Source organism: Podarcis erhardii (genome assembly GCF_964252035.2).
Source record: "Podarcis erhardii genome assembly, chromosome: 13".
Classification (NCBI taxonomy): Eukaryota; Metazoa; Chordata; class Lepidosauria; order Squamata; family Lacertidae; genus Podarcis; species Podarcis erhardii.
In genome coordinates, this window is record NC_138502.1 from 51,028,761 (window position 1) to 51,056,239 (window position 27,479).

At 44.3% G+C, this 27,479-nt stretch overlaps 1 protein-coding gene across 3 annotated transcripts; it reads right to left on the reverse strand.

Moving 5' to 3' along the window:
* Positions 1-3,426: 3,426 nt before the first annotated feature.
* GLIPR2 (GLI pathogenesis related 2) lies at positions 3,427-27,462 on the reverse strand. Of its 3 annotated transcripts, none has more exons than XM_081836375.1 (6): positions 27,234-27,288; positions 26,924-26,971; positions 14,506-14,614; positions 9,173-9,276; positions 7,941-8,018; positions 3,427-6,629 (listed from the first exon to the last, which is right to left on the reverse strand). In XM_081836375.1, exons 1-6 carry the CDS (start codon positions 27,271-27,273, stop codon positions 6,469-6,471), a joined length of 540 nt encoding a protein of 179 aa, XP_081692501.1. In that variant the 5' UTR covers positions 27,274-27,288; the 3' UTR covers positions 3,427-6,468. The 3 variants fall into 3 exon arrangements, with proteins under 3 accessions (XP_081692501.1, XP_081692502.1, XP_081692500.1); XM_081836376.1 differs by lacking the exons at positions 26,924-26,971; positions 27,234-27,288 and adding exons at positions 25,353-25,840; positions 26,009-26,264; XM_081836374.1 differs by having other exon boundaries at positions 26,924-27,462.
* Positions 27,463-27,479: the final 17 nt, after the last annotated feature.

The window sequence follows — 27,479 nt, forward strand, 5'->3', positions numbered from 1 at the left end:
TGTCCCTTAAATGATGTCCCTTAAATTTCAAAGGAAGCAGCTCCTCTCCCTCCCTCCCTGCCGGCCAGGGAGGAGGGAGGCTCCAACTGTGTTGCTTGGCTGTGTTGCTCACCCAATAAGAAGTCTAAGAACGACTGGTTGGTGGAGCTTGCATGCCTTGTGTGTGGCTAGTTACTGCAAGCTGAGGGGTTTTTTGAATGCTGGACGCCATTTTGTTGCACGTGCTGCTGCAAACTTTGCAGTGCAAAGCCAGGCCGGGGAGCCATCTTAAGTTGAGGCTGCATAGGCCTTGTGGTGCATGTGATTCAGATTCTATTCAGTTGAACCTCTGGTTACAAATTTGGTTGGACAGTGTTCTCAGAGCTACCAGCATGAGTTTGACCAGACTGCAGGAGGACAGGAAGACTGGAGTGCCTGGAACAGGTGAGGCTGCAGGTCCCTTATTTTGGCTGCTGGTCCCTTATTTTCAAGGCTGCTGGTCCCTTATTTTCAAATCTGTAAGTTGACAGCTATGTTACCCAGGTATATTTTCACTACAAGTTTCCTTAGGAACCATTGCAGGGAATGGGGTACACTGATGTTCAATAATCTCCATCAAGGACCAGAAGACACGGCTTCAAATCCTGCTCTAGGCAGTAGCTGCTGTTCGCTTTCTCCCCTGAGCTCTGATCATTACCACATTATTTAAAAAAAAAAAAAAATGCACCACCACCAGCATAAATCTTTATGGTTACTGTTGTTTGGACAGAAAACTCTGAAGGCAGAAAATGCAAAGAATCCATTCAGTAACGAGTAAGGAAAGAACTGAGGTGGGATGCAGGAAGGTCACACTGAACAGTAACTGGCTAAGAGACTTCACATGCCAAGAGTAGCCGTGTTAGTGGTTCTGACAAGATGAGATATGGTGGTTTTACAAGAGAAGACTATTCCCAAGCTGTTATTAATGTTTTACTTTATGCAGGAGTTCATAAAGTCCAGAAATGCTTTATTCCTTTCACTCATGGGTAGGCAAACTAAAGCCCAGGGGCCGGATCCGGCCCAATCACCTTCTAAATCCGGCCCGTGGATGGTCCAGGAATCAGCGTGTTTTTACATGAGTAGAATGTGTTCTTTTATTTAAAATGCATCTCTGGGTTATTTGTGGGGCATAGGAATTTGTTCATTTATCCCCCCAAAATATAGTCCGGCCCCCCACAAGGTCTGAGGGACAGTGGACCGGCCCCCTGCTGAAAAAGTTTGCTGACCCCTGCTTTCACTCTTTCACACAATGATGACCCATCTAGACAGGATGCAACCTGCAGCTGGGCTCCCTCCCAATCTGCCTGAGTCCCCTGCAAAATCCTTTCACATCAAGCGGCATGGTGATGGCATCCATCAAATATTTTTGCATATAAATGTATGTATAATAACTTGGACCTTATAAACAACACCTAAGTGAGCTCTTGATGTAAGAGACAATATGATATGGGCAAAGCTTGAGCAGCTCAGAACTGTCAAATTCCGTATATTAAATCTGTTTCCGATTCCCCCTCCAATATTGTGGTCCTCATTCTGGCTGAAGAGCAACACTGTCATCTACTGGAGAACAATAAAATAGCTTCAGCAAGTGAGGTTGGCAGGTTTAAAAGGGCATCCGTTTGAATTGCTTTGTGGTGAACGGAAACAACAAACTGGGTGCTATTAGAGGTTGTGTGATTCATATTGCCAAGGCAAGAAAATATGAGAGCTAAGGGAGTTGGTGTGTGTCTGAGAGCGTACAGCAGTGGGATGCTTGAGGAAGAGGCATGACCACACATCTCATGGCACATTCAGGTAGACTTTTCCCAAGTCACACAAGGCGGAGGCTGGTCCATTAGGGCTTTTGGACCAACCATGCCTACCTCAGCCATCCCTCAGAAGATGGCACGGCCAGACAGCTTCCTCCTTTGTCTCGGTTTGACGTTCTTGAAGGTAGCTGGGAGAAGGATGGGGTCAAAACAAGAATTGGTTGGTCCCAGCCGTCATTGGTGCTGCCTCTGCTGTCATGGGATTCTCTGCTTTCCCTCTTACCAGTCTCAGCGGGGCACATCTACATTCACTATTTTTGTGTGTCTATATTGCAAGTTTGTTGTATCTTCATGGGGGGTTTCCTGCAGGATGTGATTACAGACACCGCAGCACTTGAAAGTGAGTTGAGTGCTACACCACAAAAGCAAGTTTCGTTACAATCTGGGCACATAGTGAGACAGCAATAAATCTATGAGACCAGGAGACAGGCTGAATGTGGTAAAGCTTGTCCTGAATTGCATCGCTTCAGGCTGACCCCCATGATGGAATGCTCCTGCATATGAAAAACAAGAAACCTTGACCTCAGGAAGAAGAGTTCTAGTCAAGAATAGCATTCTTTCTTCTTTTTAGGGAGGAACATTCAAACACAGTATCGCTCCCCTGCAAGCAGCACAACCATGGATTTACCATGGGATCTGCTTACTTTGTAGTTTATGTTAATAGTGGATGGCTTTAAGAAGAGAAGCCTGTTGGATCAGGCGAGTAGAGCTGAATAATGGGGGTGGAGACGCTAGATTGGTAAAGAAAAAGTGTTTTATATGCGTTTTATAAGCAATATAACACTGTGACACCAGATGGCACTGTGGAGGCCCGTCTTTCCCAACCAGATTTCCCTGTATGAGTCACCAGTCTGGAAGCCACATTCTGAATTAGTTATAGTTTCTGAGTCACCTTCAAAGGTAGCCCCATGTAGAGCGTACTGCAGTAGTCCAAGCGGGAGAGAACCAGAGCAGACAGGTAGGGTCTCAGCTGGCATACCAGATGAAGAGAAAGCCGCTTGTGATTACCAGGAACTGGCAGTCTTGGGCATCTTGCCTCTGACAGTGGAGGAATATCACATCCAAAATAGCTGTTTCTTAGTCATAGTGATATCTTTTCCACTGAAACAGTTAGGGGAGTTTCCATCAGGAGGGGGGAATCCTGACATTTTCTTCTCATTTTCTCTGCCTCCTCTCTTAATGAGAACTGAGGTACTGTGTCAAGAAAATGGGAGAGCCCCCTCTCTTTATTTTATTAATACATGGGGGAAAGCTCTTTTCCCAAAATGTAATGGTGTGTCTCACAAGTAAGAAAAATTAAGAGTGGTGAAAAATGATTTGATGGAATGAAATTATTCCTTGGATCTGGAGCCAAGCCTAATCCTCTATTACTCTATTACCCTTTTTCATGATATGGCAGTTTCCTCTTCTTGTTTTTTGTTCTTCTGTAAGATAATCTCTGTATAAGCACAGTTGTTATACAAAATTACAAGCTGACGAACCAAAGGATTTACAGATGTGCTATCACTTCCTTTATGGAGTCTCAATATGTGTGTGTTGGGCCACTCTTCTGAATCATGGCTATAGTGATGGTGATGAGTTTTGAAACAGCCACAAACTCTTCATACGAAAAATACTTTATTTTCAAATATTAATAATTCTGCTGTATTGAATACTTGGGTTACATTTAATGGACTTGGAATACAAACGGCAGCACCACTAACTTAATATCATGTGACCATGTAAGGCAAAGATCTTTCTGATTTCATCTTTCATTTCTTTTAAACAGAAGCTGAATATTCATGAATATACACAATTTTAGTAAGGCTATGCTCATGGAAGTAAAGAGATAAGGCGGGTGGGGGTAGAAAGATTGACATCAGGACCTGATACTCTTCTGGATCCTGCCACCTGAGGCAGTTGCCTCACCTTGCCTCATGGGTGGGCCTCCCTAGGGTGAGGTGTGCGTTCTGGTTAAAGTGGGGCTGCATATGGACTATGCCTTTAAAGGGCATTTGAAGCACACACACCCTTAAATTACAGTGCCTGATGTCTCAGTTTATTGGACGTGACTCCCCTCTGCCCACTGCAGTTTAAGGGTTGCTAGGAATTGTAAATGAGAGATAAACTAGTGCCCATAATTCTTGGGGGGGGGGGAGAGAAATCTTCTTTTAAGGTATAGTGTGTTCACAGCCTGGGACTAAAGGAAGGAGGCCTACAAGCTGCCTTGGGGATTTGGAACTTCAAGGGAGGTTGGGGGCTGCTGTCCAAACCTGGGCCACATGGGCTCCTCTGCCCGCCCCTCAGGATGTCCCAATGCTACGCTGGTCGTCTTTCTTTTCTCCTCTTCTGGTAGGTAAGGAGCAGATTGCCACTGGACAGTTGCTTAGCATCTGGGCATCCCTGGCTCTCTCCTCCTTCCACCTGCTCTTTGCCCGGGGTTCACTGGACCCACCCACCCCCAAACTTGTCTAAACTCGCAGGTCTCTGCCTCGTGCCAAAATGAGAATCCTAGGCAGGAACTTCTGGGTTCACCCAACCCTTCTCTCCCCTCTGTGCACATCCCGGTTCTTTATCCAGCAGCTCCCAGTGGAGACTTGCACTCTGTCCCCTTCCTCCAAGGTCTCTCACCCCTTCTCCTCCACACCATCCATCTCCAAACAGAGAAACATCATCTGAATGCTGGCATCGGATAAACTATAACTGCCCTGGGCTGGTTGGTGAGGCTGGCAGCCTCCCTGGGAGTAGCTGAGATACCGCCTCTTTTTTCCTTGGTCACCCTCCAGCTGGCTGGCTGAGATCTACAGTCCAGCCAATAGCTGGCCCTGGGCAGTATTATTTCAGATGTATAGACGTATCAAAAATATAAGGGCAAGTCTTTTGTGCAGAACTATGTGTACTCTGCATTATATATATATTCAGGCAATCCATATTTTGTACTAAGAAAACAAAATCCTGTGAGGTGTGATAAATTATAAAGTTTGAGCAGATTTTATGATTTATCTTATTTTGCATAATTTACAAGTTTTGCTATCTTTCATAATTTATGCTGCCCGTGCTAATTATGGGAAAGGAAATGACACTGAAACCTGACGTCTCCGATGACTGAAAATCTCATTCAGGCACGGCTTATACTTCTGAGCTTTCAGCAAACTTTTGCATCTTGCTTTACAAAATGAAAACTGAATTTCTCAGGAAGGTTATTTATGTGTAGCTTCCTACACTCACTTCGAACTGCAGCATAAAGTCGTGCATTACCAGTTACATATCTAATAGGAATGTTCTAAAAGAGCAGATGAATAGAAGATTTACAATATTTCTTAAAGTGGGGGAAGAGATGGTGTTAAGAAAGATTGTGATTTCTAATGATGGCAGAATAATCCCAAAGGGCCTGCCTTCCCCTAGTCGCTGGTATGGTATGTGTTTTTAATGTAAACCACTGTGAGCAACACCATATCATGTAAATTGTCATCTGAATTGTACACACAACAAGCACACATTGTGCCAACTTTTTTTTTTAAAAAAAAAAAAAAACTTCAACCAGGCATCTAAATTATGCACCAAGGAAACAGTAATCCTTTAACCAGTGTAAATTACGCACAGTTGCTCTATTTGCACGATTTCGCTTTTCTGCATAATTTACCTGTATTTTTGCTATCTTGCATAATTTATTCTGGTTTTGCTATAGAGGTCAAGAACCTATGTAAGCCACGGAAGTACTGAAATCAACTACCAGGCTTCTGACATATTGGTGGGCATTTGACCAGCCACTTCTAAGTATCTCTTTGCAGCTGTGCTGCTTGTTTTATTTTCTGGTGAGATTCTCAAGAAGCTGAACTCTGCACTTCCACTGCAACATGTATACAGCCCTGGATTTAGGCTGCTATGTGGCATCCTGGATTTCACTGAACAAATAGTACTCACCCAAATAGTAGCTACTCATCTAGGACTAAGTTCAAATTTCAACTAACTGGAAAACCTTTCATGGCAACGGCAAACCTTGCTCAATATACAGTACATCGCAGAGTTCAGTTTTCATCTTCTGTGCTCCCAGATGCCACCATCATCTGACAGACCATTGTGATTTCGACACATGCACTTGGCCAAAGTACACAAATGTTATTTACAGAGTGTATCCAGGCTACATAGAGAACCCTCATACATCTAGAAAGAGCATACAAAAATATTATAAAGTACTGCAGAAAAGCAAGGGCTATGGATGTGAATGGGATCGATAAGGAACTCAACTGTTTTCATGCAATAGCCAAAATCAGACTGTTTACTTTGTAATTTACAATCTGAACTTGATTAAAAAAAACATTTTAAAGTTATCACAACTGAATTTTACTTAAACCATACAAATGTAATTTTAAAAAGGAACTCTAGACAAATATAAAGCTATATAAAACCATTATTTGAACTCCTAATTTTTGCACATTCTACATTTTGGGCTTGCTGAGTTTCCTCAGCCCTTTAGGCACTGGTTCCATACAAAAGTCCATTTTGGTAGGCAAGATTGATTCTCACGATTCAAGCCACTCTACTTGTAGCAAGTTTCATAGCCATTTTCAAATATAAACCTGCTTATCCAAACTAATCCGATCCTCCGCTTTGCTTTTCATTAGCCGCTTGAGCAGTCCTTTCCCTCAGGCTCCTGGCAACGTTATTTCCTTGGCGGGAGCACATTCTGTTCGTAGTGACCAGGGTTGACAATATTGCCAGCAGGCTCATATCGGGCCACCACAAATGTGGAGCCGTCGCTGGCAGCCGCCTTTCCAACTCCCATCTTTTTGGTGTTCTTCCAGACCATGGCTGTAAAGTGTCCTTAAAGAAAAACCCCACACAGAATCTATTAGGCTCTGGGCAAGAGTCTCATGCAAGACTGGGCAAGAACAGTAGTCGGTTTCAGAAAAATTGCTCAAGGAAATTCAAGCATCCTAACTCAAGGACATTAACCTTTGTGCGCAATAAAAGTATTGCTTGCTCATAACTTTTTAAAAGAACAATTGTTTTGAGGATACATGTGAAAGTTTTAAGGAGCGCTCCAATTAGTTAACTTGTTTGTTTGACCTCAGTTTCAAGTTCCTTGGTGTGAAGCTCACTGGAGACTGTGGTGCTCTTGTGATATACGCTTTTATTTATAAACATACACAGGCTGAGCATTAAATGAAAGAGCATGAACACTCCAACCAATCTTGCTCCCCATTAGGCTTCATGGAGAACCCCCAAAGTCATAGCTTTGGTTTCAGAAAAGACAGCATGTCTGTCCTCTTGAGAATTCCCAGCGACCTGTGCCAGGTGAGACTAACCCTGACTAGTCACTGGCCTATTGCTCCCGAGGCATCCCTAGTTAGTTGTTTCTATGGCAACACGTCCGTACTTAACAGGTTAACCCAATGCAGTTAGTAAAGCTTCTAACTGGTATCTCTGCCATTTCCTGAAAAACTAAACCACGTGTCTTTGGAATCAATGCTTTTTCAAATTATGGTGTTAGAAAGAGGAAGATTTAGAAATTACTAAGCCTGAGCTTCTTCACACTTGGTTACCCAGTGCCTGTTTCTTGCTGAATTTTGAATACCATGTCTCCACCTCCCTGCCCTCTATTCAGTCGAAAGGATATGTTTATATAAAAGCTTAATGTCTGAGATATTGTGAGAAACTAGAAGTGTCCTTTAGGTTATCTGCAGGGCCAGCCAAAAACATTCTGGTGAACCACTAAATGGCACCCCTGCACCAGGGAAGAATGGGTGAGTGAAGGGGGGAAATCAATTCAACCTCACCCAACAACTGAGGTGGGGGGAGAGGAAGAGAGAGGTCCACTGTCTGAATCTCATTGGGTGGATGGGGAGGCCACCATTTCCTTGCTAGGGTGGGAGGAGACCAGCATTGCCTCCTATTCACTGAGAGGCCATGGCAGAGGCGGCATGGGGGGGCCAAGGAGGAGGCAGCTGTGGCCTCCAAGGAGGGTCCCACAGCCGTCATTGCCACCACCAAAGCAGCAGTGCGTGATGCATTCCTTAGCGACGGGTTCTGCCGCCCCTGCAGATCCTGCTGGCTGAGGCCGTCCCTTTCCTTGCCTCAAAGGTGGGCCAGTCCTGGCTAACTGTCAATAAGCAACGCCAAGCCCATACTCACCTGTCCCAGAGGAAAACCCCGGACTCTGAAAGTTGTAACTTTTTATTTCGTTGTACCATCTGTCAGCTACTTCGCTCCCTGCAAAATGAATGAAAAGATGCTGTGGAATTGCAACTGATGGGGTGCAAAAATGCTGCCACTATGTTCTTTTTTCCCTCCAGGACAAGGCAGCTCTGGGCTCTCAAAAAACATTCTAACCAAGCTGGAATTAAGTTAGTAAAAACCCCAAAGTTTTGGGGGAAAGAGTATCACACACCATTCTGACCAACAGCAATAAGTAGCTGAATTTAAAACGTAAAGAGAAAGCATTTTTTTGACCACCTAAGTATGTCTTTTGCAGTTACCAAATGTCCTGATGCAGTTTTGAAAAATGTATCAAAACATGTAACATGTGTATTTTGAGAGAAAATAAATTTAGAAATGTTTTGGTCGGTGAGTGTAAAATCACAGAGATAACTGACAAGCACTAAGCACATTTTCAATTTTATAAAATTCAAATGTTTTAATATTTAATGCAGTTAAATAACTTTAAACATATTGGATTCAGTAGTCAGGTTCTGCCTCTTTTCCATTGATTTACACCCTACCTTACCCTTGGGCCATAACATTTCTGGGCTGGATCTAGACACATGAAAGAAGAAGCGTTTCAGTTAAACGCATTGTAAACTTCGTATGAGAAATCGGGTTGGCAAAAATGGAACTCTACAGCGCCACCTGGTGTCACAGTATTATAATGCATATACAAAGCATATAAAGCACTTTTTCGCTGCCAATGGATATGGAGATGCAAGCTTTTTAGAGGAAAGGTAGGATACAAATATAATAAATAACTGAAAAAAATATAAGCTGGCTCACATCCAACTTTATTGACACAATACCACACCAGCTCTCTGCCTAGGTTCAATGAGCCTCGAACAAGAGTACCAAAGGTGGCACTGGGATACCTACACAAAGCATACAACCGATTCCAAGCATTGAAAATTAATAATGTTTATCTTAAACTTCTTGCTGCAATCCTATGCTCATTTAGGAACAAGTCCCACAGAATCAAGAGGGACATTTCCCACTTGAACATGCATAAGTATGGCACTGTGCCACTGTTAGACTGACAAATAAAAAAATGCTTTCAATGGTATTTTATCACATATGTGTTGCTTAAATTGCAGTCCTTACAGTTTTGGGAGGAAAATGTTGGAAAATGTTAACAAGTCTTTCCTATGTACTTATCTTACCTGACTGATCATACGAAGCCCATGCCAGGTTTTCCCCACATTTCCCACTACTGGATTCAGGACTGTGTTTGAGGATTCTGGTGCTAGCAAGTGCTTCTGAATACCTAGATATATAAAAAAGGAAAGATCTTTACATAAGCATAAACAGACTGCATCATGCTGAAGCAAAATGGGTGCCAATGGCGAAGGTTGTTCTAAATCAGGGGTCTCCAAGCTTTCCTTGCCTCGGGCCGGGGTCTCCAGTGACAACTGCATGACGGGCCAGAGGGTGGGGGAGCGTGCACCCATACGCACGCACACAATGCTATTTCCGGTGCTCCTCTGCATGGGAAGTGGGTCCCTGTGTTGCGCTGCACAGCACCAGTAAGAGTGGGCGAAGAAAGTGGCTGCCACTGCCGTGGGCCAGATAAACAAGTCCCTTGGGCCTTATCTGGCCCCCGGGCCGTAGGTTCGTGACCCCTGTTCTAATGAAGAGCATGCACAATGTTCTGTATAAGAGCAGCACAGTGCTCCAGAGCTACTCATACCATTGTGGGAGACTTTTCAGGAAGTTTTTTTTTTAATGTTTGATGCCTTGCTGTGCTTGGGGTATCTGTGCGCTGCTCTGGTTCGCCAGAAGCAGCTTAGTCATGCTGGCCACATGAGCTGTACGCCGGCTCCCTCAGCCAGTAAAGCAAGATGAGCGCTGCAACCCCAGAGTCATCTGCGACTGGACTAATGGTCAGGGGTCCCTTTACCTTTTTAAGCCACCCAGAGTGGCTGAAGCAACCTAGTCAGATGGGCAGGGTGTAAGTAATTTTTTTATCTTTATCATCATCATCATCATAGCCATCATCAAATATGGCTTCTGCCCAAGCTCCTCTCTTTGGTCCTCCTAGATCAGGCCTCCTCAACCTCGGCCCTCCAGATGTTTTGAGACTACAATCCCCATCATCCCTGACCACTGGTCCTGCTAGCTAGGGATCATGGGAGTTGTAGGCCAAAAACATCTGGAGGGCCGAGGTTGAGGGAGCCTGTCCTAGATAATTCCTTCCTTTGGCCTTAGAAATGGGGTGGGGGGCTGGCAAGCTCCTATTTCCTCCTCCTGTCTCAGCAGTGGAGCCAAGGAACCCCCCCCCCCAATGCTAATACTAATAATGTCAACACCAACACCAAGGCTAACCCTAACCCTATGGATGTGAAGGGTGAGCCAGCTGAATTGCATTCTGCCACTGTAATGAGAAATCGGGGGGTGAAGTAGGTTCCAGAGTTTATAGACAGAAAATGGTCCCACAGATTGATCTGAAACTGGGTTGTGCAAAAGAGGTAAATTTGAGGGTGGGCCATGCCATATTCGTAAGTAGAAAGGGTAAGAGATTGTTATTCGAAATGAGTCAACATTTGATGAGGGACGTTGACGGTGCTGTGTGCTTCTCTCCATGCTGAGGTGATTCTCCCATAAAAATTTCTATGCTTCCGTTGTTGCTGAGTAGGTTTTGGCCCACCACACTAAAGGCAGACATGGCTGCACAGTAAACTTCAAACGGGATCGTTCACTTAAGATCCACACACGTCAGAAACAAGCAAGCAGGAAGAGAAATGAGAACGGAAAGCTCAGGAAGGCCACTTAGTTTTTCGTTCCTATAGACATTAACTCTCTAGCGGCTTCTTCCTCTCAGGACAGCATTAATTAAATACGCACCATTGCCTTTTCGAACACTCCTTCTCAACAGACACATTAATTAACCCACAAAGCTGATTTTTCTTAATAGCTTGTGACAACGCTCCCCTGATAAAGGTTTTGCAGAACATCTGCTGTGGTATCTTCTGTAGGACAGTATAGTAGGTCTAGTTCCTCTGAATCTCTTTTTTAAAAGTTGTATTTTGCATCAGTGTTTACCTCGCATCCCTTTTCTGGCTGTAACACTGAACAACATTCTGACAGTTGTGTGCCTGATTCCATAGAATCATAGAAGAGTTGGAAGAGACCACAAGGGCCATCGAGTCCAACCCCCTGCCAAGCAGGAAACACCATCAGAGCACTCCTGACATATGGTTGTCAACCCTCTGCTTAAAGACCTCCAAAGAAGGAGACTCCACTACACTCCTTGGCAGCAAATTCCACTGTCGAACAGCTCTTACTGTCAGGAAGTTCTTCCTAATGTTTAGGTGGAATCTTCTTTCTTGTAGTTTGGATCCATTGCTCCGTGTCCGCTTCTCTGGAGCAGCAGAAAACAACCTTTCTCCCTCCTCTATGTGACATCCTTTTATATATTTGAACATGGCTATCATGTAGCTATCATTCCATGTAGTTCTCCCCACACTTTCGTGAACAGCCTTTCGCAATGAATCGGACCATATACCATTAATTTTACCCTATTGCACTTTACTTTATTTTCAGCTCCCACTTACATCCTATTGGGTTTTCTGTCTGAAGGCTAGAGTGAGTATCTAGGTTTGCTTGTCATGCATGGATTTTATATCTTCCTTTGGCTACCCTTTTCTATCGATGGGCTTCTCTTTCTGGCGTGTGTGCAGCATTCTCCCAGAATGGCCTAGTAGTGCTAACTTTGTAGGACAAATGACCAGAAGGATTGTCTTTTGTTTTCCCCATCTGATCTCAACATCTGCATGGGACTGCCTTTGATCCTCTTCTGATACTGCTTTTTGCAAAGTCATTTGCTGTATTCAACCAATGAGCCTTGCTAGCTTGACTAAGCTTTCCCCCTCCCTCCAAGTCTCCTAAAGCAGCTCAGGGGATCGAGAGAAGCCCCAGAAAAGCATTTAGGAGAGGAAAGGAGAGGTTGTTTGGTCCAGAAAGCACAAATACTTGTTCTGATATAATGATCACCTTAGTATGATGCCAAATCCCACCTATCTTACTGACGGTCACTTTGTGTGTGAATTCAGGATTGTGGGCCCAGACACAATGAGGCCGTGGGCAGCTGGGGACTAATCAAGGAAGATGAGATAATAACAAGACAATTGCTTTGGGATAAAAGAAGGGTTACGGTAATCTCAGGTTAAGGATCACTCCAGGATATACATCAAAATGGGATGACCTCTAAGATCACCATTTTTGGGGGTATCCTAGCACATCAGCCCCCATCTGAGTGTCAGGATGGAAGCACCTCCCCCAGACACCTTTAAGGGAGCACCCCAATCCCTTGGAGTGGGGGGGGTGAAAATACCAATTGCCTCCCCATCTGCACTGACTAGGAATTCAACCCAATGCCTTATCTGCCACCTCAGTTGACTCCACCCTCAGCCAGCTCACCCCCAAGCTACTTACATCTGCAACCACTCTCAAAGGTCTTTGTAAACATCCAGCAGCCACATCTTGGTGCCCATTGGCAACAGATGTGCCCCATCAGGTCTGGACAGGCCTCTGTTATGAACTACAATGCCAGGGTGCTGAATCACCCACCCCCACCCCCAATCTGCCCTATCACTGCTGCAGCACCAACAGTTCAGACCAAAATATAGATATTAAGGAGGTGTTTCAAGAGTGGACTCTCCAGATTGGTAGGCTGGTGAGGCTGATGATGCCTTTTCTGTTTCTCAGATTATTATTGTCTAGCTAATGACAAGGGCATCTGGCAGGGCCTTCACCACAATCAGCGATGTAAGCCAGGGCATAAGGTTGTCTCCCATCTCATCCTCCTCCGGCCCCTTTTCCACACTGGTCTGTCTTAGAAACCTGCACCTGAACCCTTAAGGAAGACTGGGACAGGCACATATCACCCAGCACAAGACCCGTGGCAACCAGTGAAGCAAGAAGCTGGCTGTGCATTCACTGACCCACAGCTCCCCAAAGAAAGCTTTGTACTTTGACCAGTCCATGGAGCCCAACACAGTCTATATGTCCCTTAGGACAGCGTATGCAATTGGTTTTTTAGTGTCCTGGGCTGGGGGGGGGGGTAGCTTCTGCACCAGCCTTCCAGCAGCTTCCATACATGGAAGTAGTCACAGAGGTTCTGGAAGCTGCAGGAGTTTGCTGAATGATGTGAACACAGCTACATGCAAAGCTGTGGTATTTTGCAGCTAATCCCCGTTCCTTAAGGGATGTGATCGTCCGCCTGAGGAGGAGGAAAGTGTGAGGCAGCCCTGCCGTGAGACCTAAAGAATTCCAAAGATTACCAAACCCTATAATACGCTTGGAATGTTGATAGCGCAACAGAATGCAATGCTCCCAGCTTCACAGTGTGTCTCCAAGCACCCACAGGTCCCCATGAAGGAGTTCTGGCAGTGGCCAAGCTATGGGTGTCAACACCATGAAGTGATCCTCCTCAAACCAGTCAGTTAATATCTTTTCCTCAACAGGAACATGATAGGAACTGTTTAGTTTTTAGAGACAGGGTGAGCATCAGAATGCTTGAAAAATTATATAAATTTAATACATCCAGAAAACTAGCACATGAGGGATAAGCGAGGCAAGGCCCCTTCTCTCAGACATGCTAGGAGCTACTGTGTCTATTCTGGGTGGTCTTCTTTTACAGAGAGGCATCCCATCCTATGAGACCTACCAACTGTGTGAAGTGGTCCAAGAAATGGTGGTGTGAATTGCTGGCAATACCAAGAACATTAGAGCTAAGCTACATGCACCATGAGTTTGACCAAACTGAGGGAGGCAGTGGAAGACAGGAGTGCCTGGCGTGCTCTGGTCCATGGGGTCATGAAGAGTCGGACACAACTAAACTGTTATGTACTGAAGTTCTCACCCTGGGCCAGCAGGGGGATACTGTAGATAGTTATGCAAATGAAGGATCGAAAGTGACATTCAGTGATTGGATAGTTTGTATGCAAATGAAGGATCGAAAGTGACATTCAGTGATTGGATAGTTTTAGAAAGTTGCAACAGTTACGTTGTTCTGGAGCTCTATATACCGGTAAGCAGGCTGACTGAGCTCCTCAGTTCAGTTCTGTTCCAGCTTACAAATAAAGAGCTGCTTTGGAAGAATCGCTGTGTCGTCTGATATGTTCGCCCACAACTTAACATAAACAACAACAACATGCACCATGTAATTTTGCTTGTGTTCCTTAGCTCTAATATTCTTTGGTAGTGCCAGCCATTGACATTAACAACATTTAGGTTTTCTTCTTCCTTTCAACCAATGCTTATAGAAATTACTAGAGATTTTGCTGTGTGTCGCCTTGCTCTTCCAAAATATGGGCACCACTGGAGAAGACAATTATGCTGATCCTGGCAGTGGGGAAAAAATGCCTTTTTTTGTTGTTGTTCAAGGAAATAAATCTATGAGGATTTGAGTATCAGTAAACCAAGAATTAAATCAAAAGTACTGCAATACTGATAAACTCTTCAATTAACAAAATAAAGAAGTAGTTGTACTCACTGCTGTGCTTCCCTGTTTAACTTCTTGCAGAGTTTTAGTGAGGGAACTCCATGCTTCTTCCTGTAGTCATTGTGGGCTTTTAAGACCTCTTCCGCAAATTGCTTGGAAGCTAAAACGGTATAAAGCATTAGAAATTCAAAACAATTCCAGTCTCTGCTTCAGGCCCTAAGCAAGGGTCAAAATCTTACATTGCTCTTACATTTCAAAGCCTACAAAATAAGAAGACAATCAGTTTAACCAACTCATCAGGTGGCTTGTTTTAAAACAGCTGCACCTGAGATCACTTAGTTGCGCAAGCACATGCGAGGGGGAATGTATTATGATATATATGGCATTGCAGAGAAAGACAAGAAGAAAGGAACTATAATATGCATGTAATCTGTGGCATTCAACGTTTTTGACCTGGTATCAGAGTTATAACCATAACCTCCTTAGCTCATCTTCAACAACCAACGCAAAAAAGTAGCAAAGCCAATTTGTTAGCATAAAATATTTTTTTCATATCTAATATTTAGATAATTTATTACGGTCAAAGTCCAGCTTGCATAACACAATAAAAACACCGTTTATAAAGATAAAATATACAATCAGAGCAGATTGCAGCAATAGCTCATGAGCTAAAATTGAGATATATACATATACCTGTACAACTGAGATTTGGGCTACCATAAAAATTGACCCTGAGGCACCCCAAAGGGCTACTTCAGCATTTTCTTGGTAAGCTATTTTATTCTAGAGGATGATCTGCGTCTACAGATCTAAAATTAACAATATACAGTAAGAACTTAGGGTGCACATCTATCTTTCTTCACACTCATCTTTTACTTTTGTATGCCACATTTCCAGCAAGCAAACTGAGCACAAAACAGCCCACAGTAGCAAAGAATAAATACATAAAAGCGTCACCTCCCTCTCCCAGTGCTTCTTCCTTTGATATATTGGCTATTCTGAGCAGTTTTGCATGAAACCTCAGCTAATCTCCAAGAAACAGGAAAGTTTGGAACTATTCCACTTAGTAGTGCAACGACTTTCTCTGGAATGTGCATCACTCATTCATGTTGGGAAGATGCCAAGTGATGTCTCTGCCAAACGATTGTATTCCAATGTGTTCCACTTTGTACTCTCGTCTTTTTCAATAAAGTTTGTGGTGATTTTTCCTACTTTCAGTGCAACTGCAGCACCAGCCTGGTGGGTGTAGACTTGCAAAGCACTATTAATGCACCTAGCAATAGGAGTCTTCAGTAAGAAAGTTGGTAATGTTCTGCCTGCCTGTCCCTACAGCATGTGGCCCCTTCCCCCATTTGTTTCCACAGCAACTATTGCCCCCACTCTTTTTAATTTTCAATTTGTTTTGTACTAAAGTGCATGTGTACTAATAAAATTATCATTTTAAAAATGAAGAAGCAAATGCTGCAATTGCTAGAATCATAGGAGCCAACTCCGAGGGGCTGTAGGGGCTTCGCCCTCCCCCCCATAAATATTTGAGAGGCCTGGGTCCCCACAAAGTTGATGGGCACTCGCATTCAAACAGTGTGTGTGCACTGCACCATGTGACTGATTATGCAGGGTGGGCCTTATCTGGGCCCCCACAGTATTTTATTCAAGTTGGCACCCCCGGTTATGATTGTAAAAAGCAAATCAGTAAATGAAGTACCAACTTAAATAACGCCAGTGTCCGGAAGAAGCATGAATCACTTCACACCATGTGATCGGAGGCTGCATTCCTAAGTGTGCATTCTAGGGGGTAAATCAGAAGGTTAATTCTGACTTAAACATACCTAGGATTGCAGCCTTAGAGCAAGAGCGGAGGTCAGTAATGCACAAACCACTTTTGTTTCTGCTGTGGGAACAAGAACTGAGGGGTTCCCTATAGGGAATATAGTACTATATTACACGCTATGTAGAACCACAGTTTTAATGCCTCTTCTAGCAGATAACAGTGCTGAAGAATCCTTGTGCAGAAATGACCCATATTTATGTTTAAAAAGAAAGAACAGTGCACAAGCTTGGGTCAAATTAGCACAGGCACTTCCAATATTTAACAGAAGAGGACGGATAGCATAATTTCCATCCCATTACCAATGTGTTCACTGTGCAACACCCTACACATCCAAGTACCAAATATGCAAAGGTGCAAATGAGGCCATTCGTCCCATTATTGTCGGATCCAAATCGAAGGTCCCAGACCTGGGACCTTCCACGTGTAAATTACTATTGAGCTATGACTCTCCCAATCGTTGCTGAGGTAACTATTAATTTGGTAATCTTAAAATGCCCTGCAATACAGAATGCCGGATTTAGATACCACATTTAGTATTAAGATTTAGGACATATTTTTTGCATAATGTAATGTACATTGTGCGCCTCTCATTAAACTTTCCATAACTGATAATTAATATGCAGATCTGCCAAACAGCTACATTTTATTAACTCAATGAAGATGTACAGGGACGTAAAATTCTATGTTTACAGAGTTATAAAAATATGCAATTCTAATATTGCTTTCTCTCTCTCTTTCTCCCACACACACACACAAAGACATGGAGCCTCCTAGCATATGGTAACAACTGAAATAAAGCCGAAATCATCCAGTCAGCAGTCAAGGAATGTTATTTCTTAAAGATGCATCTGTGCTAGTGCTGAGAAACAAGAACAATAAATGACGAATTTGCTTCCCGTTTCTGTCCTCTGGAGCCTGAAAGATACAGAGCTTGCTTTGTCAGTTTGGTAATCTCAGCACGATGGGCTCATGGAAAAGAAGGGAGCAGCTGGACTTTCCAACAAACTTGGAAGCAGAAGCTGCTTTAAAAAAACAAACTTTATAGAACAAGATTAAGTGAATTTGAGTTATATTCCCTGATCTAATCCATGATCTGTCAGTATAGACATGACTCCTAAGCATGTGATCCTAACACACATTTAAATGGAGATAACGTACTCCTGAAGAACTTTCAAATAATTGCAAGCCCAAAGTATTCCCTTAATGTTTATAAAGTGTTCTGAGCACTTTGCAATGCTGTATAAATACAAGATGCATACTGTCTTGAAATCCTTTGGGAAGAAGGAAGAGATATAAAGTTAATATATAAATGCCCACACATCTACCCCAATTAATTCTGGAAAGAAGTCTACTCTGTTTACTAGCATAGCTCACGTGTCTTTTAGCAGTGCTTGGGCAAGTTCTCTCAGAACAGGGAGGGAGTTCCAGCTATTTTGGGACAGGCAAGAGATACTAACAGGAATGTCCTAGTTCTGAAATATTGCTTAGACACAGAGGTTGATCAGGAAGGTTTATTCTAGGTGTGAGTTTGGGATTTAGAATCATAGAATCATAGTTGGAAGGTACCCTGAGGGCTATCAAGGCCAACCCCATGAAATGCAGGAATCTCAACTAAAGTATCCAAGGCAGATGTCCCTCCAACCTCTGCTTAAAAACCTCAAAGGAAGGAGAGACCACAGCCTCCCAAAGGAGACCATTCCACTGTCAAACAGCTCTTATTGTCAGAAATCTCTTCCTGATGTTTAGTCTGAATCTTGTAACTTGAAGCCATTGGTTTGGGTCCTACCATCCAGAGCAGGAGAAAACAAGTTTGCTCCATCTTCCATTCCTTCAGATATTTGAAGACGGCTCTCATATCTCTTCTCAGTCTCCTCTTTGGAAGCCAATGTGGGTTTCTTGCGGGTGTGTGTGCTGCACTACTGGGGATTTCAGGATATGTAGAATGCTTGGAGGCAGACACAGGCATGCCTGGCACATCCTGATTCTTATAATCCATTATCTGCTGATAAACTGCTGCGGTTGAAAAGCCCAAGGCATTTGTTGTGTGATTCAGGCTTTGGAAGCTGCCTGGTTCATATAGTCTCACTGACTGCCTGCTTTGGTTTAGATCCTGCATATTTCAGGTGGGGCCCTGGACTTTAGCAATGCTAGTTTGATGGTTATGAGATGGCACTGCTGGTTAGTGGCTAGAAGACCACTGGTACAGCTGGGTATGGTTAAGGTTGCCTCTCTCTAGGGGTGCCAAATTGAATAAAATATTGGAGGGGGGGCGAGACAGGTAAGCCCCGCCCACATCACCAATCACAAGATGCAGCACCCAACTACCATTTGAATGGCAATGCCCATCAACTTGGGGGACCCGGCTCCCTCAAATATATCACTGCGGGGGTGAAGGTACCTCCACTCCTAGAAGTTGGCTCCTATGTTCTCTCCTTTGGCAGGGTTTTGCTCATGCATAGTGTTAAGGAAAATTCTGGGATGAGAGACTATTCAACAGCCCAGCTCATCAGAGTACAAGTCCCCTGCAGGTCCATGCGGTCAGTAAAAGAAGGAAATTCCAGCCAAGTAATTTGGACAGAAAGTAGACTTAGATCCTTTATTGTTGCGCAACAGGTTGAAACAGCAGTAAGTGAACCCAGAGCTTGGGGCGACATTGACTTTTAAAACATTCCCACCATATCCCAGAATACAGTTCGCACAGCATCACTGCTACATCACTAACATGTCACAAAAGGGGAGAGTTACACAAGGTTAGCATAGGCAGATATGTCAGGGCAACACCCAAGTATAAGATTGGCATAGTACCCACCACCCAAAAGTACAACAGAACTTCCTTTGCATGTCTGGAGTCTGAGACAGGTCTGGTGATGAGATTTGGCTTCCCTTGGAGAACAAGGAGCCCAGCAATTGTCACCTCTGGGCATTTCCTGGGGTAGGAGGTGTGTATACATGTCTTCAAGCCTGGAGAGGTGGCAGGGGAAAGAGTCCTTTTTCCAAGGGCAAAATGGCGTTGGAATGGAGGAACTTGGCAAAGGGGTTGATTTGAGCTGTCAAGTCGAAAGGATACATTCAGGCATAATATTTGTAACATCTAACAACTTTAAAGATGTGTGCCTCACGTTGTAATTTCTGTAACAATCGTTTTTTGGCAGCTGCTGTCTTGCACTGCATCATGACTGCTGGTCTGCTCTTGTTAAATTCATAAATGTGGCCCTAGTTCACCAACTTCTGTGTTTCCTATCTGGTTTCCTGGTTTGGTTGCAATTTAATCTATCCATTTTCAAGCCCACTCTTAGCAGGCAGGAGAACATACAACTTCTGGAAAACAGTACAGCTTCCCTTCCTTTTAACTGTGATTCATATATACAGAAATCTATTACACAGCCTGCAATGAGTCATTATCTTGGGTTTTTTTCCACTCAAGTCTTCAAAAAATGCTAATGACTAAGGTTCCTGAAAGCAGCTTGTTTATATATCTGCAAAGCTAACAAATCTGTAAAAAGGATGTATAGAGTGGTGGGAAGACCTTCAGAAGTCATGCAGAGAGGGATCTTCCAACCCTGAGAGTGGGGAGGGTGTTGGGCTCCACAAGCTAATATTTTACTAGAAGCCAAATATTGCTTCAGTCACTAGCATGGACTAGAACTACTCCAGAGCAGACTCAATATTGCATAAAGGTAAAGGGACCCCTGACCATTAGGTCCAGTCGTGGATGACTCTGGGGTTGCGCGCTCATCTCACTCTATAGGCCGAGGGAGCCGGCGTACAGCTTCTGGGTCATGTGGCCAGCATGACTAAGCCAATTCTGGCGAACCAGAACAGCGCATGGAAACGCCGTTTACCTTCCCGCCAGAGCGGTACCTATTTATCTACTTGCACTTTGACGTGCTTTTGAACTGCTAGGTGGGAAGGAGCTAGGACCGAAAAACAGGAGTTCACCCCGTCGCGGAGAATCGAACCGCCAACCTTCCGATTGGCAAGCCCAAGAGGCTCTGTGGTTTAGACTGTTAACAATGGGGGTGTTCTCCTGCAACAAGACCACAGCAGCACCACCCGTGTCCCTTTAATATTGCATACCCTCCAACATTTTGTAAGAAAAATTCAGGGCACCCCTCAGCCACCCCATCTATGTCACTTGCCCCTCCCTGCCGCTGACCCCTTCCTCACCCGCCTGATCACCCCCTCCTTGCCTCCCCTCTCTTACCATTGCTGTCTTCAGCCTTCTGCTCAGCAGCCTCAAGCTGCCTCAGGGAGGTTGCCCTAGGCCCTGTGATGCTGGCAGACGCTGTGATGCCTAGAGTGGCCTCCGAGAAAATCAGGGCCTCCCAGACTGGGATCAGAAGCCGGGGCAGCCTCCGTAAATTCAGAATGTCCCGATTAAATTGGGATACTTGAGGGGTCTGATATTCCCCTAATGGAGATGAGAAGTTTGGGAGCATGATGCGGCAGTCACACAACCCCCCTCCCCTTCATCATTTACCGTATTTTTCGCCCTATAGGATGCACTTTTCCCCCTCCAAAAATGAAGGGGAAATCTGTGTGTGTCCTATGGGGCGAATGCAGACTTTTGCTGAAGCTTGGAGAGTGAGAGGGGTCGGTGCGCATCGAACCCTCTCGCTCTCCAGGCTTCAGGAAGCTATCAGCAAGCCTGGGGAGCCCGCAGGAGTTCCCGCAGGGCTCCCTAGGCTGCGGACAGCAGCCTGCTGCCCAGAGCGTGGGGCGCGCTGAAGCCGCAGCTGGGGGGGGAATTTTTTTTCTTTATTTCCCCCCCAAAAAACTAGGTGCGTCCTATGGGCCGGTGCGTCCTATAGGGCGAAAAATATGGTACTTTAACCATGGGATAGGATTGCTAAATGCACCAGCACAAGTCATGATCTGCAGCAGCTAGAATTCAAACCACCATTTGAAACAAATGAGTTTGCATATTCTGGTTAACAAGGAAACTGAATAGCATGCTTAGCACCAATGCAATAACAGCTAAAAATCCCACAGATTAAATAAAATGTTTCATGTTTTGGATATATGGTGGACTCGGATTTTTGTTTTTGCAAGATTAAAAAGAAGATTCATTATAACAAATTATTTTGGTCAGTAGGATATAACAGCATGTCCTTTTCTATTAGACACACAGTGTCTCAATCCTTAGTTAGACATATCCCAGGATTTCAAGACTTGCCTCAAAGGATATCATAGCTCATTTAACACAAAGAATGTACATTAGTACATTCTCTTAGTATAGTCTCTTTGTAAACTGCTTTGGAGGTTTGAGCTGCATATACATTTTATAAAATAAATACATGACAGAATTAGACTCCTAATCCTTTGGGTGTGGAAAGTGTTCTTGCAGTGCAGAACTGTAATAGCGAAAAACAATGTACCAGTCCCATAAAGGTTTTTACAGCAATAATGTAATACTGTATATGTAAGTAATATTGTGTCCTTGTTCACGAATGAGTGGAGTCCTGAGATTACAGATTAGTGAGCACAGAAGTAGGATTGTAACAAAACCATTTGTGGCTCCATTAACATTTCACTTCCTGGAAGGTAAGAATACACCTGAGGATTTAAGGTTCATTGCTGTTGAACAGATTCACATATACACGGGTAAATCCCCATCTCCTACTTCAAGCTATTAAATGTTCACCTTGCAAACAGTCATTCCTTATCGGCGGAATGAAAAAAATTGATTTGCCAGCATATTTATAAGGATGTTTTCAATATTGTAGCAGCCTGTTTACCATTCTAAACAGGAAATGCTTTCAGGAAATGCTCTTTTGTTGCTCAAGGGTTGTTATAGCTCAGTGGTCTTAGGACACTGATATTTGTGTTTCTTATGGTTTTCTTCTATTGTATGCATGGTATATTGCTAAAATGATAACCTGACAGATGCATACTTAGATATTCTACATTCTAGTCCCTGAAATCTGGGTGGCCTAAACTGCATATGCAGATTGTTTCCTAATTATACAAATCAGGTGGTGGGTTAAAAAAGGTTGAAGCAACTCCCTCTCCTCCTGACCTCCCACTGCAAACCACCCCTTTCCAAGTTTCTTTTATAGCAGGAGTGGAGAACAACATGGATTTTCCAGATGTTCCTGGACTCCCCCAGCCATCAGGCCAAGCCAGCGTGGGCAACAGAAAGGGAGCTGGAGTTGATGAGAGTCCAGCAATATCTGGCTCCCAGAGAGGTTTCCTGCTCTGTTGTAGAGGAATGAGCACGATGGCTGGGTTTTCTTAGATATTTTTGCATGTATTGACTGTCTGAACCCTCAAGGGGTACTTATCAGATATTAAGAGAATTTCGCATATTGGAAGAAGTCTAAAATTCTTTCCTGAGGGAGATGAGAGGGCAGGAAATACAGGATGTTCCTTTGCTGTTATTATGCCTTATTGTTTTTAGCTTTCTAAAATTGTATAAAATTCAATAAAATAATAAAATCTCTTCCTGATAATAAACTCCATTGAACAAAACAGGACTTACTTGTGTGGAGAAATGTGCTGTTTGTCTAAGAAGGTACTGTAACCCTCAATCATCAAAAGCCTATTTGATTCTGTGTTTTACTAATGACCCATTACCACCTGGCTGCCACCTCAAAGGGGGATTAGTCCAGAGTGCATTAGTTTTTAATACTGTATACCACAGGAAGCACCAGTTTGCCTTAATTAGCTCTTAACACATGCTAATTTCAGAGGATTTAGAAACTGTCTAATACAAATGCACACATGGGTCTATCATCCAATTTTAACACACAAGCTCTGCTCTACATCATATTTCAGGCAGGCTTCCAGATCCTCCACTCCAATGCTTAAGCACCAATTTCACGTTTGCCCATTTCAAATATTTAATACTTAAATCAATTTTTTAGTTCAAACTACTGTCAAAGGTGGCTTGCAAGTTTTATTAAACCTCTTCTAAATCAAGAGAAAAATAACATTTTTAACAGAAGCATCACACCATAATACAGACCAGAGGTGTCAATCAGCTGTGTTTTACTCAGAGTAGACCTACTGACAATAATGAGCATAATGTAGGTCCATAATGATCATTTATTTCAATACTACCCATAATTTCCAAATTAAAACTATTGAGGGGCTTGTGCCTGGCTCAGAAAAACAAAAGACTCTCTGCACCTGATGAGCACCACCCAGGGAAAAAGCATTCTATAACAGAGAGTACCCTTTTCTGATTAAATGTTTTGATTGCACCTTTAAAAAAAACAAATCCGCTTTTTCTCATTGCAAAACTGTTCCATGGAACAGCGACAATAAGATTTTGACATCAAAGCCACCCATGTATTCAACACTCTGCACATCAACTTCACAAAGAACATTGACACTTGGTTTTTAGGTACATCTGTGTGCACCCTGAAATTATCAGGCTTGGAGAAACTCATAGCATTAAACACAGAAATCTGTTGGCTGGATGCTGCAGTTAAAAGCAGGCTGCATGACTTCTAGCCTTGCCTACACCTGGGTAAAACCAGATGGACTTCTCCGATAGTGCAGTTTAAATACACCCACACCCAGGCCTTGTACACAATCAGAAGTTACAACATGCAGCTAGTGATTACCAGCCCTGTTGCTATTTATGGCAGACTGAGAGAGAATGAAAACACACCCACCCTTTCTCCACGTCTTCCACCCACAAGTAAAAACAATGGGAGAAAGAGGTATTGTCAGGAGGACTCAGAGGAGCACCGGTCTTGGTGATTTGGTCGCCTGAATGATGGCATTCAGGGATTCAGTCTGTTTGACTCCAAACTTCGTGGCGAATGGCTAAGGGCCCCTCTTTGCATCGGCTGAGAAAGTCAAGCTGTGTTCCTTCAGCCACTGTCCTGGGCTCCAGTCCAAAGTGTTACTGCTAACAGATAGACAGATGTCACCTCTGGCACGGAAGACCAAGGAAAGCTATCTGCTTAAAACAGACATGCGGAAGCCTCCTGAGGCAGTTCCACTGTAGCTCCAATTGTTTGTGACTACTGAGCCTTGCTGGCTGGGACTGATGGTAGTGGTGAGTCCAACATCTGGAGGGCCACAGGTTGCACACACACACACACACACACACACACACACACAGTGTATATCCTTCTCCATTATGGACTTTCCCACCAACTTGCAGAGCTGCAAGGCTGCTGTGTTGTGAACAAAGAGCTGCTTCCTAAAGGGGCCTAGTTCTTTGGTGCTGCCAGACATAACAGTTGCAGAGTTTTGCATTTAAAAGCTGCAAGGCTAGTAGACATGTAAAAGATACAGCTTTTGCCATCCCAGCATCTGTTGGCCAAAGAAAAGCAGCAGCTGTTACATTCCTGCTTGTTTTACAGCTTTTGAAGTTGTCAGGAATGAGAAGGGGCCCCGTGGGACCTGCATCACCATCTCCTCCCTCCGCCTTGCGCAGACCCCCTTGCTTCTGATGCCGAATGATGCTGCTGCTCCAGAAAACAATGTTCCTTGCTCCAGAGCAGCTTCTAGAACAGCAGTCTGATTCCAGAGCCTCCTTCCTTGGGGAAACTTGAGTATATGGGTTCCAAATGGGAACCCCAGAACACAGAAGCGCCACAGCTGGTTGGGATGCCAAAATCCTCTTGCATAGGCAGCAGGAAAGGAAAGCTGCTTCCTCTCACCTTAGGCAGTGCAGCTGTGCAGGCTAAGGGCCAAGATATCTGGGGAGCTATTTTGGATTCTTGCCAAATAGGTTTGTGCTGCTCGCGGCTTCCTGCCATCCTGCCCCCCCTTAATCACATCCTCCGAGGAAACGCAAAGCGCGGCTTGAAAGCTAACGGACTCTCCCCATGGCTCTGCCTGCAAGCGACGGCTGCCTAACAGTTCCTAGCAAGCATATTAGACCGAAATTCATGTCGCGGCAAACCCAATGCATACAAGTCGCGCATCCTATGCAGCGAGTTCCGGGTTTCTTCTGCACAAAGAAAACCCTTCCGGGCTACTGGATGAAGCTCGGCTAAAGAGCCATGAAGATCTATGCACATCGAAGCAAGGGGTAAGGTTTTTTGGGGGGGTGCAAGTTCACAGGCAAGAAAAGCTCGAGCTTCGTCCAGACTCGTTCACCCACCTGACTTGCCCATAGCCCCGTCCTGCAGAAGCTGCTTCTCTCAAGGCTCCGGCTGCTCTGGGTTTTTCTGCCCGCCGCCTGCAGCTTCCTGGCGCTGCTCTGAGCCGCTGCGTGAAGCAAGAGGCTGCGAACAATCCGAGAGCAATTGCCCATTCACAGGGCTCAAGCTGCCGGGTGATGCCTTATAAGGAATAAGGCCATTTGTTCCTTTCTCAAGGAGATGCTTCTCTGTGCTCAGGGAGGGATTATTTATCTTCTAGAATACTCAGCAACGCAGGAAAACACTACTGGATATGATTTTGCATACCAGTTTCGTCAAGTAACAGGAAAGTTAGGCTTCACTAATTTTGGGTGGGTGGGGAGTGCGAAAAGTAATTGAAAACATGCTACCTGCTTTGAGAAGCAGCTGTTGAAGATTGCAGCAAGATGCACAGATTGTGGGGCCGCTATGTAATTTTAGACTTAATCCTTTTATGCCCCCTCCCCAACTTTGGGTAGTGGTGTGCAGTGGCGTAGCGTGGGGGGTGCAGGGGGGGCCGGCCGCACCGGGCGCAACATCTGGGGTTAGGGCAAATCCACGGGTTAGGGGGCGCAAATCCACGGGTTAGGGGGCGCAAATTACTTGCCTTGCCCCGGGTGCTGACAACCCACGCTACGCCACTGGTGGTGTGTGGTGCTTCAGTTGCAAAGCACACAATAGTTCTTTATCTTCTCCCCATCCATGCTTTACAGCAGTTTCCAGATTCCCAATACGCTAGAGCAAAAGCAGACAAAAGGCAGTGTGACAACGCAAATTTAAAGAAGAAAATATTCTGAGCATGTGCAGCTTCGCATTTTCAATTCACTTAAATCATTGCAACCATCGTGACTACGGGAATGAAACTGACACAAAATAAAACAATTGTCCTGATGCTAAATGCATTTACTTGGGAATAAGCACTGTTTTATTGTAGAAAAGGGGAACACGTTTCAAAAGTGAAAGTAATAGAATAAGAATCCAGCCACCAACATTCAGTCTTGGTTAACCCTGGCATTCCCATGTACCAGCCTGGATTCTGACACAAGGCCTGATGCACCTGGAGTATGTCTGGAAACAAGTTCTGAGGGACAGTTAGAAGAACTGAGTATGTACCACCAGGGAAAGATTAAGGAAAGACATGATAGCAGCCTTCAAGTACCTGAAGGCAGTCATGCAGAAGATGGAGCAGACTTGCTTCTAGGTGGTTATCAATTGTAGAGTCACTACTCTTCATGAATGCATGGTTTTTGCAGTGGACAAATTGCATTATTAGCATCAAAAGTGCCTGCCCACCCACAGCCCCCTTACTTTTCTGGAGAAAATCCACTATTGGGGAAAAATGTTTTTCCTAGTTTAAGAGCTGAGACAGATATAGTTTTGGAGGCTAGGCTATACTTAAAAAATGTCAACTGCCAAGACAGAGGCTGAGCTATCCCAATCATTTTGACAAGTGGAGGTGACTGTCCACCTTTCCATCAGCTGGCGCCAATCACATGAGATCTGGTCAATCAACTTCAAAGGAAATAATTGGGAGCACACTCCGGAGTCTTACTTTCAGGGGAGGAAGTGCCATAACTTGAATCCCATGATGAAGTATTTCCTGAAGAGGAGAGAAAGAAATGAAAATGCCCAAAACCAACCTCAAAACTGGGAGTTTTTGCAGCAAACCTAACAATGTATAGTTTAATGCATGAAGTCCATAGAGCTGAATTTGCTAGAAAAGGCTCAACTAAGTCATGCCTCATGGGCCAAATTGGAGCTTGTGTCAGGCCTGAAGGCCAGAGATTCCCCAAGATCCCTGCTCTCGAGGCAGGACCTGCACCAGTAGACATGGTGAAAACATGGCTCTCTATCCTTTGCACCTGATAGGTGGAGACAGACAGAAACCCTTGGAAGCTTCATCCTGTTGTTGTTGTTTAGTCATTTAGTCGTGTCCGACTCTTCGTGACCCCCTGGACCAGAGCACGCCAGGCATTCCTGTCTTCCACTGCCTCCCACAGTTTGGTCAAACTCATGCTGGTAGCTTCAAGAACACTGTCCCACCATCTCATCCTCTGTCGTCCCCTTCTCCTTGTGCCCTCCATCTTTCCCAACATCAGGGTCTTTTC

Excerpts from the sequence above, each read along its gene's own strand:
- GLIPR2 (XM_081836374.1), bottom strand. The coding sequence starts at position 27,203 with ATGTCTACTGGTGCAGGTCCTGCCTCGAGAGCAGGGATCTTGGGGAAT. Across the intron at positions 14,615-26,923 it reads TGGCACTTCCTCCCCTGAAA|CTTCCAAGCAATTTGCGGAA; the intron begins GTAAGACTCCGG and ends ATACCGTTTTAG. Across the intron at positions 9,277-14,505 it reads TTAAACAGGGAAGCACAGCA|GTATTCAGAAGCACTTGCTA; the intron begins GTGAGTACAACT and ends TTATATATCTAG.